At 51.0% G+C, this 15,511-nt stretch overlaps 2 protein-coding genes across 5 annotated transcripts; both read left to right on the forward strand.

Annotated features, from left to right (window-relative positions):
* The first annotated feature begins 661 nt into the window (after positions 1 to 661).
* On the forward strand, positions 662 to 5,920 carry LOC135412841 (placenta-specific gene 8 protein-like). Of its 3 annotated transcripts, none has more exons than XM_064651796.1 (4): positions 662 to 698; positions 3,988 to 4,132; positions 4,372 to 4,496; positions 5,413 to 5,520. In XM_064651796.1, the coding sequence occupies exons 2-4, from the start codon at positions 4,027 to 4,029 to the stop codon at positions 5,518 to 5,520; spliced, it is 339 nt and encodes a 112-aa protein (XP_064507866.1). In that variant the 5' UTR covers positions 662 to 698; positions 3,988 to 4,026. The 3 variants fall into 3 exon arrangements, with proteins under 3 accessions (XP_064507866.1, XP_064507867.1, XP_064507865.1); XM_064651797.1 differs by having other exon boundaries at positions 676 to 793; XM_064651795.1 differs by lacking the exon at positions 662 to 698 and adding an exon at positions 5,770 to 5,920 and having other exon boundaries at positions 3,970 to 4,132; positions 5,413 to 5,516.
* Positions 5,921 to 7,240: 1,320 nt separating this feature from the next.
* Positions 7,241 to 12,507, forward strand: LOC135412842 (placenta-specific gene 8 protein-like). 2 transcript variants are annotated; one of them, XM_064651800.1, is made up of 5 exons: positions 7,242 to 7,280; positions 10,575 to 10,719; positions 10,959 to 11,083; positions 12,000 to 12,103; positions 12,357 to 12,507. In XM_064651800.1, coding segments are annotated over exons 2-5 (336 nt in total). In that variant the 5' UTR covers positions 7,242 to 7,280; positions 10,575 to 10,613; the 3' UTR covers positions 12,358 to 12,507. The 2 variants fall into 2 exon arrangements, with proteins under 2 accessions (XP_064507869.1, XP_064507870.1); XM_064651799.1 differs by lacking the exon at positions 12,357 to 12,507 and having other exon boundaries at positions 7,241 to 7,280; positions 12,000 to 12,107.
* The last annotated feature ends 3,004 nt before the right edge of the window (positions 12,508 to 15,511 follow it).

Genomic DNA, 15,511 nt, shown 5'->3' on the forward strand with positions numbered 1-15,511 from the left:
TTTTAAGGAAAATATGAGAGTTTTTTGTCCCCTCTCTGCCTTCACCTTCACCACAAAACTTTTAAAGGGCAGGCAGTGGCTCTGTCCATGCTGTGGGGTGGGTGTGTGTGGTGGCACTCCCACCTGCCTAAACTCCAGATGGCCCAAACAGTCTTATGGATGATCCGTGGCCATACAGAAAATGCATTTTCAGCCTAAGAGAGGTAAAGGCCAGGAAAGTGGAGAGGGAGAGGAGAAAAAAGACCAGGCTGCCGCCTCATCCCAGCACAGTGTGTTACAATTTTGTAGATGTCCCTCGAGGCAGCACCTGTGTCACCCAGTGTAGTTACAATCAGCTCTTGCTGATGCTCAGGGTTAATGAAGGAAAGGCACTGCACTTCCAGCAGAATATGGCTTAGGGCAGCACAGGAGCCTGGAAACAAACTGCCCTTCCCTGAAAACATCTCATAAAGTGGCATGTCCCACTGGGGCTCTGGGCCTGGGGAATACTGGGGTGGGGAAAGGTGAAGGCGGGCAGCAGAAGCCTGGCAGCAGCAGGCAGGCGGGCTGCAGCAAGGGAGCTGAAATTGCACAGAGCAGCACCTAAAACAGAGTCTGGTCTGTGAGTCAGAGAGCAGAGGTCGTTTGCCAGAGGGTATAAAAGGGATGACAACCAGGAAAAGGACATACGTGCTTCTGGGAGAAGGACGGCTTGGAAAGTATGTATGGCATGGCTTTGCTTCAGTTGTGGTACAGAACTATGGAAATTGGTTGTGGCTGAAACAGTGGTGCTGGGGAAGGGGTGGAGACAAAGGTGAGGTTTTCTACCTACCTGGAAAACTACTTCAGAGCTAAACCATGGCATGCTGGATGCTGCTGATGGGCATCTCGACAGAAGTGGGTAGCAAGGGTATAGGACAGCAGCTTTTTGCACTGTATTGTTCATTTGTGCGTATATACATGGGCCTATAAATGCTGCTTTGTGACCTTGGTTATGGGTGAAATGTGGCTGCATGCTCCTCAGAATCCGTTTGTTCTTGTCAGTTGTTTCAACACAGCTGGCGATGCCATGGGGCTGTAGAACTGGGGGCACCGGGGGTGATAATGTTTGGAGCTGTAGAACTGGGCCACCTCTTGGGAGGTGATTGTGTGCCAGAGGCTTCTCCGGGCTGCTGCCTGCTCTGCACTGCAGCTTCCATCTGTGCAGGGATGTGGTGTGCTCGTACTCGAAGAGGGGAAGCTCGTGGTCAACCCTGCCTGCCAAAGGCCACAGTGTGTGTGTGAGCACCACTTGGCTGCGTTTTTATGAGGTGCTACTATTGATCATGTCATCTGGTAGTGCAGGAGCAGCAGGGGAGGCTGATGGGGTCCTGCCCCTAAAACGTAACCTGCTGCTGCTCCTGTGCACGTTTCTCCCTGTGGTCATGCCTGCTGCTGGTCCCTGTGTGGGACCCCTGTGCTGTCCCTCCCTGGTGTCCCCACTGCACACTGTCTGTGGTCTGTCTCCTCCCCTGCCCCTCCCGGTTCCTGATTCTTAAATTGTCATGTGTCAAGACTCCTTGAAGGGGCTGCTGTTTTGGCATACCAGGAGGTGTTACACTGGCTGCAGAAGTGGTGGGAATTACCTGGGATCTCGTGCATGAACAAGCAGGGCTGGCTGGCCAGGGCAGGGCCAGGAGGTGTCTGGTGAGGGATGGTGGGTGCAGGGGCCCCTGCTGCACCCATGGTTGCTGGGGTTGCCTGAGCTTGCTCCAAAGGTCGCTCCTTGCAAGCAGTGGGGTGACTTGCCCCAGAGAGGGCACAACAGCATTTTTACAGCTCGATAGCCTTGTTCAGTAGCAGGAAACAGCTTGATCTTTAGCCCCCAGTGTGACAGTGACTGAGACACTCCCACCAGCTGTCGCTTTGCCCTTTCAGGCCACTCATCACCAAATGGGAGGAGGTGCCAGTATCTCAGAAAGGAACAGCCCAGCCACACTTCCACTGCCTGCAGAAAGCTGCAAAAAGTCAGAGGCAAACCACGTGGAGACTTTTTTCCAGCTTTCTTCCCTCTTACAGCATAATTCAATAATTTTTTTCCTCTTCCTTTAACTGCCAGGAACAAGTGTTCACCCTCCAGCAACAGGCTGTGTCTGACAGCAGGGATGTGTCTGGGACAGTCTGTAAATGGTGGGGAACCACAGGATCTGCTGGCAGAGCCATCAACCCCTTTGCCACCTGTTATTGTTGCAGCAGTTGAAAGTAAAGAAAAACATGAACAGTCTAGTACTGAGCAAAGTACCAGTCTCTTTATTATTTCTCATGAGTCTTTTTATATCCCATGTTAGTAGCAAGCAGCAGTTTTAGAAGGTTAGCAAGTAACTGTATTTTAATTGGCTATTATTTGTTAGTGATAATTTTGGCAAAGCTCAAGGCTAAAATTGAAGTTCTCGCAGGACCGAATCTAAGCACTCCACAGCTGTCTTATTTTTGTTAGGGCTGCGTACATACCTCTCCTATCTCAAGGATACATCCGTAAATTTCCCAGGTCAATATCTTCTCCCAGAGAGCTAACAGACCCACTGTCAACCCTGACAGCCACCTACTGGCAATAGTCAGTAAAATGCAATGCCACAGCCTGTGTCTCTCTGATGTGGGTACCATGTACTCAATGGCATCATCTGAGTGCTGGGCATAGTAAAATATTTGTTCCACCATATTTCTGGTGTTTAATACTTAACTTCTGTGTAAATGTGCAACTCTGATATGAAAACAATCCTATTTCTCCTTATAGCATTTTAACAGAATTTACAGAATTTGACGGAATTTAATGCCATCATCCTTTTCTTCAAAACTTAAATGCTTCCGCTGTTTTTCTTTTTGCTCCTCTCAGCATCCTGAAACTCAGGCACTTCCTTGTCACACAGGGGTAGGGCAGGGAGTGCTGCTTGGTGGGCACCCCCACCCGGCACCCAGACAGGTACAAGCAGGACAAACGTGCCAAAGGCGAGCAGGGGCAAGCAGGACCTGAACTGCCTGGAGATGCTTTGTTAGACATCCACAGTGACTGTCGCAGAAATGCCTGAGTGCTGTGCGAGGATGTGGCCGCTGGACAGCACCCTGAGGTGCTGCCTTGGGACTCTTCCCAGGCAAGAAGCAGCAGCTTGCAGTTACAGGATCCAAAGCTCAGGCTGTTTTCTCGCTGATAGTTTCTTTGCTGAGGATGTATGGTGTGTACTGGGAGTGGGAGAAAGCTCTCGTAGCGGTAAGACATGGGAGCCTTTGCACCTCAGCCCCATGCTGCTTAACAGAGTGGTGCTGAGCTTGGGCATAGGGCAGGGGATGTGTCTGCATGGGACTTCCTGTGGGAGTATCCTCTATAGGGGCTATGGGGACCCTAGGAGACTGAGGAAGAGGAGGATGATGCATTGGCACAATCAGTCAAGTGGAGGAGGGATAGGAACTGGTGACTGGGCTAAGAACGATGGAAAGAAACAAGGAAAACCCACTGCCTTGAAGCCTGCTAAGAAAGCAGGTGAAGAAAGAAGGGAGAGGGGGAGACAAATAGACTGAGATGATCATGGAACAACTACTGAGAGCCTGGGGAAGCTAGAACTAAGCTTTGGGAGACCGTGATCATAACGACAACAAAATACCCAACCCAAAACATTTTAAGCAGATAATAATGGAAGATGAACTGGAGATGAGAAGACAGGATTGAAGGTTGAAGCACTGCAGTTCTGAAGCAAAAGGACTTCTGCCTTCACAGAAGCAATTTACTTGCACAGGCAGGGGACGAGGTCCTGCTGCCTTTGGTGGGAGGCTGGTTTTGGGGAGGGCTTTGCTTCAGAGGGCGGTGGCAGCTCCTGGCAGTGCTGCAACCCTCACTTTGTGGTGGGGGTGGCAGTACCCTGGCAGTGGAAATGCCCCTGAGACCTGTGTTGCCCTCTCTTTGAATGCAGCAGCCTGAGTAAGACACCCACTTCAGAAACACCTGCAGCATCTTTCTCTCATGGCTTTTCTTTCCAGACCACAAACTGCCCAGAGGGACCTAACGCTGTGCTGGCAATGGACTCTCAAAATGTGGTTGTGATCCAGCCCCAGTTTTCAACTGCCCAGCAGCCAGGCAGGTGGCAGACTGGGCTGATGGATTGCTGCTCCGACTGCGGCGTGTGTGAGTACATATATACTCCTCATTCCTGCTGTTGGTTCATGATGTGTTTCTGGTGTTCTCCCTGCTCCTTCTGCAGCATTGCCCCTTCTGCAAGCCCTACTTTTGTGGGTACTAGCAGCAGAGAAGCTCTTGCCTGAGGTCAAGAGTCACAGCTCCCATGGCCACATTCCTGGCTGGCCTTTCCCCCTTTCCTCAGTCTTTGAACCCCTCAGCCAAGCCCATGTCTCACTGTCCCACAGGTCTCTGTGGAAGCTTCTGCTACCCTTGCTTGGGGTACAAGGTGGCCGGGGACATGAACGAGTGCTTCCTGTGTGGGACCAGCGTGGCAATGAGGACCCTCTACCGCACCAGATACAACATCCCGGTCAGTGGGTAACCTGCCCCCTCACCCTACTGCGAGGCTGAAAGGCGAGGTGCCCCCCAGGGAGGTGGTGGATTCCCTGTCCCTGGAGGTTTTTAAGATGAGACTGGATGTGGCACTTCAGGCCATGCTCTAGTAACCACGGCAGTGTTGGATCAAGGGTTGGGCTTGATGATCTGGAGGTCTTTTCCAACCCAGTTTATTCGATGATTCTATGGGGGATGAGCACAGGGCAGCAGTGCTTTCCCTTCCCCGTTGTTTTCCCTTCCGTATCCTGCATGATGCCAGAGCACGGAACAGGAGCTGGGACATCCTCAGTTGAGCTGATCCCTGCGCTGGTATCCAACAACACACATAAATTGGACACAGCTCCTTCACTGGAGGCACGTGTCCTGCCTTCAGCTGCTGCTGACCACAGTGGTTTGCAGAGCCTGGGCTGCTGCTTCCTCCTTTGATCTTTGAAAGATGGGTGAGATTTGAGATAATTGTGGGCAGATTGAAGAATAGATGAAATTGGTTAAACAGGTAAGGATCTGTAATCAGATTTGGGAGAAAGGTGGACAGTACATATGTGAAAGGTTTACATCCTGCAGGGGGTGGACTGGTGCCATGGCAAGTGCAAATCACAGGGGCCCAAGTTCACGTTGCCCAAATTGTCTCTTTCTGTGTGCATTTTTGTCCCCAGTGTGAACCTCAGAAGCCAAAGGGTAAGTAGCTATCCGCAACCTGCACAAAGGACTCTCTTCTTCCTTTCCATAGTGCCAGGGTTTCACCAGCCCTGGGCTTCAGTGTCTGCTACCCAGGATGCTGCAGCCAGCCAAGAAACAAAGGGCACACGACCTGGAATGGGATTAACATTTCCTTGTCTGGAACATGGCTTTTGGGAAGCCTCTGTCCCTAACTAATTTCTTCCTAACAGGGGTCCATTTGCTCTGACTTCTGTGTCACCCTGTGGTGCCCTGTGTGCTCCGTTTGCCAAATGAAGAGAGACATCAACCGCAGGAGGGAGCAGGGCATATTCTGGTAAGCTGGGGGTGCTGGTGCTGGTTTATAAAGCTGCCCTCACACATGGCCAAAAGGCTTCCCAGAGTGTCTCCTACTGACACAGGGTTGCTGCAGTGGGGAAATGGCCATGGACATGTGAGAAAAGTGACCTGTCCTACAGCAAGATGTTGCTGGGAACCTCATGCAGGGTGGAGAGGGAAGGACTGGGGGACACACGGTGTGTGGTGAGGCACAGCCCTTTTCCCTGACACTCGTCTCCTATCCATTGCAGATGGATCCCCGCTGCATCCTGTGGAGCTGCTGGCAGGAGTTGCCACTGGCCTGGCTGTTGGGAAATGCTCCATGTGGGGCTTGCCTTGATTCTAGTTGATTTCCCCTTCCCTGAGTAACACCAGCAATAAAGTTTTGAGTTTGTCTTCCTACCTCTGTCTATGTCACTCTTGTACCACCTGAGAGGACCCGCCCTTCTCCCGTTTCATCCACCTCAGCAGCCCCTGGTGCAGCTGAGATTTCCCTTGCCTGCTGCAGAGAAAGATTTTCACGAGTATTTTGTTATTCAATCAGCTTTTAGAAAGGATATAGAATACCTGGGAGGAGTCAGTGTTGCTCATTCAAGTTGTAGAAGTTGGACAAGTGACTATGACTACAGGGTAGAGGTGGGGCTTCCCGCAGACAAGTGACATCTGCAGGCCACCCAGTGCTGAGTTGCCCCTGCTGTGGTGGCCCGGGTGGCTGTCCAGGGCTGCTGGCCAGGCCCACCTTTCTGAATATAAAGGCATGGGGATTGGTGCTGCCTGGCACCAGCCTGCCTCCTGTGTTGCAGAGACACGCTCCCCGACGGACCCTGAGCATAAATTCCCACCCTCCTGCAATTAAAATCCTGGTTTGGTGATGGGTTGGCCACGGCCTCTCCATGGTCAAACCTGTTGCCTTCCTGCATGACCTTTTAGAGTCCATCTACCTGCACTGGGCTGTCAGCCCTGCACTCCTGTCCAGCAGGTGGAGGTTGCATCCACCCTCTCTCCATCACTCAGAGAAACACTAAAGGATTTTCAATCCCTGCAAATATTCCCCAGCTTCACTTTTTAAGGAAAATGTGAGAATTTTTTGTCCCCTCTCTGCCTTCACCTTCACCACAAAACTTTTAAAGGGCAGGCAGTGGCTCTGTCCATGCTGTGGGGTGGGTGTGTGTGGTGGCACTCCCACCTGCCTAAACTCCAGATGGCCCAAACAGTCTTATGGATGATCCCTGGCCGTACAGAAAATACATTTTCAGCCTAAGAGAGGTAAAGGCCAGGAAAGTGGAGAGGGAGAGGAGAAAAAAGACCAGGCTGCCGCCTCATCCCAGCACAGTGTGTTACAATGTTGTAGATGTCCCTCGAGGCAGCACCTGTGTCACCCAGTGTAGTTACAATCAGCTCTTGCTGATGCTCAGGGTTAATGAAAGAAAGGCACTGCACTTCCAGCAGAATATGGCTTCGGGCAGCACAGGAGCCTGGAAACAAACTGCCCTTCCCTGAAAACATCTCATAAAAGTGGCGTGTCCCACTGGGGCTCTGGGCCTGGGGAATACTGGGGTGGGGAAAGGTGAAGGTGGGCAGCAGAAGCCTGGCAGCAGCAGGCAGGCGGACTGCAGCAAGGGAGCTGCAATTGCACAGAGCAGCACCTAAAACAGAGTCTGGTCTGTGAGTCAGAGAGCAGAGGTCGTTTGCCAGAGGGTATAAAAGGGATGACAACCAGGAAAAGGACATACGTGCTTCTGGGAGAAGGACGGCTTGGAAAGTATGTATGGCATTGCTTTGCTTCAGTTGTGGTACAGAACTATGGAAATTGCTTGTGGCTGAAACAGTGGTGCTGGGGAAGGGGTGGAGAAAAAGGTGAGGTTTTCTACCTACCTGGAAAACTACTTCAGAGCTAAACCATGGCATGCTGGATGCTGCTGATGGGCATCTCGACGGAAGTGGGCAGCAGGGGTATAGGACAGCAACTTTTTGCACTGTATTGTTCATTTGTGCGTATATACGTGGGCCTATAAATGCTGCTTTGTGACCTTGGTTATGGGTGAAATGTGGCTGCATGCTCCTCAGAATCCTTTTGTTCCTGTCAGTTTTTTCAACACAGCTGGCGATGCCATGGAGCTGTAGAACTGGGGGCACTGGGGGTGATAATGTTGGGTGTGCTGGGCCTGGGCCACCTCTTGGGAGGTGATTGTGTGCCAGAGGCTTCTCCAGGCTGCTGCCCGCTCTGCACTGCAGCTTCCATCTGTGCAGGGATGTGGTGTGCTCGTACTCAAGGAGGGGAAGGAGAAGCTCGTGGTCAGCCCTGCCTGCAAAGGCCACAGTGTGTGTGTGAGCACCACTTGGCTGCGTTTTTATGAGGTGCTACTATTGATCATGTCATCTGGTAGTGCAGGAGCAGCAGGGGAGGCTGATGGGGTCCTGCCCCTAAAACGTAACCTGCTGCTGCTCCTGTGCATGTTTCTCCCTGTGGTCATGCCTGCTGCTGGGCATCCTTGTCCCTGTGTGGGACCCCTGTGCTGTCCCTCCCTGGTGTCCCCACTACACACTGTCTGTGGTCTGTCTCCTCCCCTGCCCCTCCCGGTTCCTGATTCTTAAATTGTCATGTGTCAAGACTCCTTGAAGGGGCTGCTGTTTTGGCATACCAGGAGGTGTTACACTGGCTGCAGAAGTGGTGGGAATTACCTGGGATCTCGTGCATGAACAAGCAGGGCTGGCTGGCCAGGGCAGGGCCAGGAGGTGTCTGGTGAGGGATGGTGGGTGCAGGGGCCCCTGCTGCACCCATGGTTGCTGGGGTTGCCTGAGCTTGCTCCAAAGGTCGCTCCTTGCAAGCAGTGGGGTGACTTGCCCCAGAGAGGGCACAACAGCATTTTTACAGCTCGATAGCCTTGTTCAGTAGCAGGAAACAGCTTGATCTTTAGCCCCCAGTGTGACAGTGACTGAGACACTCCACCAGCTGTCGCTTTGCCCTTTCAGGCCACTCATCACCAAGTGGGAGGAGGTGCCAGTATCTCAGAAAGGAACAGCCCAGCCACACTTCCACTGCCTGCAGAAAGCTGCAAAAAGTCAGAGGCAAACCACGTGGAGACTTTTTTCCAGCTTTCTTCCCTCTTACAGCATAATTCAATAATTTTTTTCCTCTTCCTTTAACTGCCAGGAACAAGTGTTCACCCTCCAGCAACAGACTGTGTCTGACAGCAGGGATGTGTCTGGGACAGTCTGTAAATGGTGGGGAACCACAGGATCTGCTGGCAGAGCCATCAACCCCTTTGCCACCTGTTATTGTTGCAGCAGTTGAAAGTAAAGAAAAACATGAACAGTCTAGTACTGAGCAAAGTACCAGTCTCTTTATTATTTCTCATGAGTCTTTTTATATCCCATGTTAGTAGCAAGCAGCAGTTTTAGAAGGTTAGCAAGTAACTGTATTTTAATTGGCTATTATTTGTTAGTGATAATTTTGGCAAAGCTCAAGGCTAAAATTGAAGTTCTCGCAGGACCGAATCTAAGCACTCCACAGCTGTCTTATTTTTGTTAGGGCTGCGTACATACCTCTCCTATCTCAAGGATACATCCATAAATTTCCCAGGTCAATATCTTCTCCCAGAGAGCTAACAGACCCACTGTCAACCCTGACAGCCACCTACTGGCAATAGTCAGTAAAATGCAATGCCACAGCCTGTGTCTCTCTGATGTGGGTACCATGTACTCAATGGCATCATCTGAGTGCTGGGCATAGTAAAATATTTGTTCCACCATATTTCTGGTGTTTAATACTTAACTTCTGTGTAAATGTGCAACTCTGATATGAAAACAATCCCATTTCTCCTTATAGCATTTTAACAGAATTTACAGAATTTGGCGGAATTTAATGCCATCATCCTTTTCTTCAAAACTTAAATGCTTCCGCTGTTTTTCTTTTTGCTCCTCTCAGCATCCTGAAACTCAGGCACTTCCTTGTCACACAGGGGTAGGGCAGGGAGTGCTGCTTGGTGGGCACCCCCACCCGGCACCCAGACAGGTACAAGCAGGACAAACGTGCCAAAGGCGAGCAGGGGCAAGCAGGACCTGAACTGCCTGGAGATGCTTTGTTAGACATCCACAGTGACTGTCGCAGAAATGCCTGAGTGCTGTGCGAGGATGTGGCCGCTGGACAGCACCCTGAGGTGCTGCCTTGGGACTCTTCCCAGGCAAGAAGCAGCAGCTTGCAGTTACAGGATCCAAAGCTCAGGCTGTTTTCTCGCTGATAGTTTCTTTGCTGAGGATGTATGGTGTGTGCTGGGAGTGGGAGAAAGCTCTCGTAGCTGGAGAGCCTTTGCACCTCAGCCCCATGCTGCTTAACAGAGTGGTGCTGAGCTTGGGCATAGGGCAGGGGATGTGTCTGCATGGGACTTCCTGTGGGAGTATCCTCTATAGGGGCTATGGGGACCCTAGGAGACTGAGGAAGAGGAGGATGATGCATTGGCACAATCAGTCAAGTGGAGGAGGGATAGGAACTGGTGACTGGGCTAAGAACGATGGAAAGAAACAAGGAAAACCCACTGCCTTGAAGCCTGCTAAGAAAGCAGGTGAAGAAAGAAGGGAGAGGGGGAGACAAATAGACTGAGATGATCATGGAACAACTACTGAGAGCCTGGGGAAGCTAGAACTAAGCTTTGGGAGACCGTGATCATAACGACAACAAAATACCCAACCCAAAACATTTTAAGCAGATAATAATGGAAGATGAACTGGAGATGAGAAGACAGGATTGAAGGTTGAAGCACTGCAGTTCTGAAGCAAAAGGACTTCTGCCTTCACAGAAGCAATTTACTTGCACAGGCAGGGGACGAGGTCCTGCTGCCTTTGGTGGGAGGCTGGTTTTGGGGAGGGCTTTGCTTCAGAGGGCGGTGGCAGCTCCTGGCAGTGCTGCAACCCTCACTTTGTGGTGGGGGTGGCAGTACCCTGGCAGTGGAAATGCCCCTGAGACCTGTGTTGCCCTCTCTTTGAATGCAGCAGCCTGAGTAAGACACCCACTTCAGAAACACCTGCAGCATCTTTCTCTCATGGCTTTTCTTTCCAGACCACAAACTGCCCAGAGGGACCTGACGCTGTGCTGGCAATGGACTCTCAAAATGTGGTTGTGATCCAGCCCCAGTTTTCAACTGCCCAGCAGCCAGGCAGGTGGCAGACTGGGCTGATGGATTGCTGCTCCGACTGCGGCGTGTGTGAGTACATATATACTCCTCATTCCTGCTGTTGGTTCATGATGTGTTTCTGGTGTTCTCCCTGCTCCTTCTGCAGCATTGCCCCTTCTGCAAGCCCTACTTTTGTGGGTACTAGCAGCAGAGAAGCTCTTGCCTGAGGTCAAGAGTCACAGCTCCCATGGCCACATTCCTGGTTGGCCTTTCCCCCTTTCCTCAGTCTTTGAACCCCTCAGCCAAGCCCATATCTCACTGTCCCACAGGTCTCTGTGGAAGCTTCTGCTACCCTTGCTTGGGGTACAAGGTGGCCGGGGACATGAACGAGTGCTTCCTGTGTGGGACCAGCGTGGCCATGAGGACCCTCTACCGCACCAGATACAACATCCCGGTCAGTGGGTAACCTGCCCCCTCACCCTGCTGCGAGGCTGAAAGGCGAGGTGCCCCCCAGGGAGGTGGTGGATTCACTGTCCCTGGAGGTTTTTAAGATGAGACTGGATGTGGCACTTCAGGCCATGCTCTAGTAACCACGGCAGTGTTGGATCAAGGGTTGGGCTTGATGATCTGGGAGGTCTTTTCCAACCCAGTTTATTCGATGATTCTATGGGGGATGAGCACAGGGCAGCAGTGCTTTTCCCTCCCTGTTGTTTTCCCTTCCGTATCCTGCATGATGCCAGAGCACGGAACAGGAGCTGGGACATCCTCAGTTGAGCTGATCCCTGCGCTGGTATCCAACAACACACATAAATTGGACACAGCTCCTTCACTGGAGGCAGTGTCCTGCCTTCAGCTGCTGCTGACCACAGTGGCTTGCAGAGCCTGGGCTGCTGCTTCCTCCTTTGATCTTTGAAAGATGGGTGAGATTAGAGATAATTGTGGGCAGATTAAAGAATAGATGAAATTGGTTATACAGGTAAGGATCTGTAATCAGGTTTGGGAGAAAGGTGGACAGTACATATGTGAAGGGTTTACATCCTGCAGGGGGTGGACTGGTGCCTTGCCAAGTGCAAATCACGGGGGCCCAAGTTCACGTTGCCCAAATTGTCTCTTTCTGTGTGCATTTTTGTCCCCAGTGTGAACCTCAGAAGCCAAAGGGTAAGTAGCTATCCACAACCTGCACAAAGGACTCTCTTCTTCCTTTCCATAGTGCCAGGGTTTCACCAGCCCTGGGCTTCAGTGTCTGCTACCCAGGATGCTGCAGCCAGCCAAGAAACAAAGGGCACACGACCTGGAATGGGATTAACATTTCCTTGTCTGGAACATGGCTTTTGGGAAGCCTCTGTCCCTAACTAATTTCTTCCTAACAGGGGTCCATTTGCTCTGACTTCTGTATCACCCTGTGGTGCCCCGTGTGCTCCGTTTGCCAAATAAAGAGAGACATCAACCGCAGGAAGGAGCAGGGCACATTCTGGTAAGCTGGGGGTGCTGGTGCTGGTTTATAAAGCTGCCCTCACACATGGCCAAAAGGCTTCCCAGAGTGTCTCCTACTGACACAGGGTTGCTGCAGTGGGGAAATGGCCATGGACATGTGAGAAAAGTGACCTGTCCTACAGCAAGATGTTGCTGGGAACCTCATGCAGGGTGGGGAGGGAAGGACTGGGGGACACACGGTGTGTGGTGAGGCACAGCCCTTTTCCCTGACACTTGTCTCCTATCCATTGCAGATGGATCCCCGCTGCATCCTGTGGAGCTGCTGGCAGGAGTTGCCACTGGCCTGGCTGTTGGGAAATGCTCCATGTGGGGCTTGCCTTGATTCTAGTTGATTTCCCCTTCCCTGAGTAACACCAGCAATAAAGTTTTGAGTTTGTCTTCCTACCTCTGTCAATGTCACTCTTGTACCACCTGAGAGGACCCGCCCTTCTCCCGTTTCATCCACCTCAGCAGCCTCTGGTGCAGCTGAGATTTCCCTTGCCTGCTGCAGAGAAAGATTTTCACGAGTATTTTGTTATTCAATCAGCTTTTAGAAAGGATATAGAATACCTGGGAGGAGTCAGTGTTGCTCATTCAAGTTGTAGAAGTTGGACAAGTGACTATGACTACAGGGTAGAGGTGGGGCTTCCCGCAGACAAGTGACATCTGCAGGCCACCCAGTGCTGAGTTGCCCCTGCTGTGGTGGCCCGGGTGGCTGTCCAGGGCTGCTGGCCAGTCCCACCTTTCTGAACATAAAAGCATGGGGATTGGGGCTGCCTGGCACCAGCCTGCCTCCTGTGTTGCAGAGACACGCTCCCTGACAGACCCTGAGCATGAATTCCCACCCACCTGCAATTAAAATCCTGGTTTGGTGATGGTTTGGCCACGGCCTGTCCATGGTCAAACCCTGTTGTCTTCGTGCATGACCTTTTAGAGTCCATCTGCCTGCACTGGGCTGTCAGCCCTGCACTCCTGTCCAGGAGGTGGAGGTTGCATCCACCCTCTCTCCATCACTCAGAGAAACGCTAAAGGATTTTCGATCCCTGCAAATATTCCCCAGCTTCACTTTTTAAGGAAAATGTGAGAATTTTTTGTCCCCTCTTTGCCTTCACCTTCACCACAAAACTTTTAAAGGGCAGGCAGTGGCTCTGTCCATGCTGTGGGGTGGGTGTGTGTGGTGGCACTCCCACCTGCCTAAACTCCAGATGGCCCAAACAGTCTTATGGATGATCCGTGGCCGTACAGAAAATACATTTTCAGCCTAAGAGAGGTAAAGGCCAGGAAAGTGGAGAGGGAGAGGAGAAAAAAGACCAGGCTGCCGCCTCATCCCAGCACAGTGTGTTACAATTTTGTAGATGTCCCTCGAGGCAGCACCTGTGTCACCCAGTGTAGTTACAATCAGCTCTTGCTGATGCTCAGGGTTAATGAAGGAAAGGCACTGCAGTTCCAGCAGAATATGGCTTAGGGCTGCACAGGAGCTTGGAAACAAACTGCCTTTCCCTGAAAACCTCTCCCAAAAGCGGTATGTCCCACTGGGGCTCTGGGCCTGGGGAATACTGGGGTGGGGAAAGGTGAGGGTGGGCAGCAGAAGCCCTGCAGGAGCAGCAGCAGGCAGGCAGGCTACAGCAAGGGAGCTGCAATTGCACAAAGCAGCACCTAAACTGGAGTCTGGTCTGTGAGTTAGAGAGCAGAGGTCATTTGCCAGAGAGTATAAAAGGGCATGACCCCGAGCAGCTGATCAGGCACACTCTTAATTCAAGGCTAATGCAGCATGAATGTTAGTGTGCTGGGTGGTGGTAAAAGCACAGCTAATACAAGCCCCTCCTGAAACAGCCTTCCTACTTTTCCAGAGTGGTTCTCTACATTTTCAAGAAGCACTCCTGCCATTGCTTCATTTTTGTTTCATCTGGGGCAGAGTAGTGTTGGTGCTGCCTGCATGAAGTACAGGAAAGTAAACCAGACCATCTATTTTCATATCCCACACTGTTACTAATGGCTAAACTCGATGATACCGCTTTTCTTCCTCCGGACCTGGCCCCTAAGCAGCAATGTGTTTTAGGAGTCCTCCGTGAGCCAGTAGAGCAGAGTGTCAGTCACTAGAGGGCATCAGGGAAGAAGGATGAGAGACATCCAGCCTACGAAGGAGAAAGTGTTCTTCAATAATGCCCTGCTGCTGCTGTTTGCCCACAGGCAATGCCCTCAGGACACATTTCTGCCCAGGCACAAGATCACAGCAATTTAACGGTGAGAAGGAAAACGTGTCGGTCCCTTGTATGTATTAGAACAGCAATGAATGGATGTAAAAACTCTGAGGGTATCTATCAAGTTTTCTTTGCCCCTCTACTTATTTGTGTTCAGGACATTTCACAGTGGGTGCAGTGCTTGCCACTGTGGTGCTTCAACTCCCTCCCTGAGACTTGCTGTCTCAAAGAAATCAGAGACCTGGGAAGGAAAGTACGACAGTGGACACAGAGAGCTGTTGTTAGAAGGAGCTGGTGGTAGCAGCCCTAGGGACCGTTGTGTTCACTGATAGGAAACAGAGAGCTCTTAGATCTTTCCTGGGTATGTTAATTTTTAAGTGAGCCAGGCTTCAGCCTAAAAAGAAAGGTAGAGGCAAGACACCTGTAAGACAAAGCAGGGTTGCAGAGGAGTATAGCTCTAAGCCTAAATTCAGGAGGGCTGAAATGCAGCTCACTCTATGCAGCAGGAAACCTGCTGGGAAACCTGCCACTCAAGTAAAATATGTGATGTTAACATGGTGATGATTTAACTGGTACTTTCTGGGGCATAGTTGAAATATTTCAATGTGGGAGTGTTAAGCCTTACAGGGGAGAGGACGGTCATGTTATTTTTAGGGCTAATGGGACAGACCAAAAGGACTCCTGAGAGATTTGCATCTGATGCCAAGCTGGAAGTACTGTACAGTACCACGCCAGCCTGGTCTGCAGCTCAGGAAAATTCCTGGTGAGCATCATATTGAGCAACATTAGATTCAACCTCCACAGGCCTTCCTCAAGGTTTACTTCAGGTCTTTCAATGACAATTACTCAAATAAGACTTGCTATTTTCTCCTCTTTCTAATAAATTTTTATTATGTTTTTAAACATTGCCTCCCAGAGCTGGGGTGAAGGTGCACAGCCTTGTCCACCTCTAAACAAAGAAGGCAGGTGTGGCAGCTGGACAGATTCCAGCTTCTGTCTCAGTTAATGGACAGCTGGTGGTGACCTTCTGCCAGATTTAATATTTAAACAGCACATGCAAGGTGTTTGGAAGCATTGTCTGATAAGGAGATAGCTTTCTTACGATCTCAGGGATGTTATATTGTGAACTGACCAAAGGTCAGCTGTATGATATGGGTGTGCCACACATATGAGCAAGCATAAAACACAAGTGTGAAAGGTTGAACATG

This window comes from Pseudopipra pipra, chromosome 4 (assembly GCF_036250125.1).
Source record: "Pseudopipra pipra isolate bDixPip1 chromosome 4, bDixPip1.hap1, whole genome shotgun sequence".
Taxonomy (NCBI): Eukaryota; Metazoa; Chordata; class Aves; order Passeriformes; family Pipridae; genus Pseudopipra; species Pseudopipra pipra.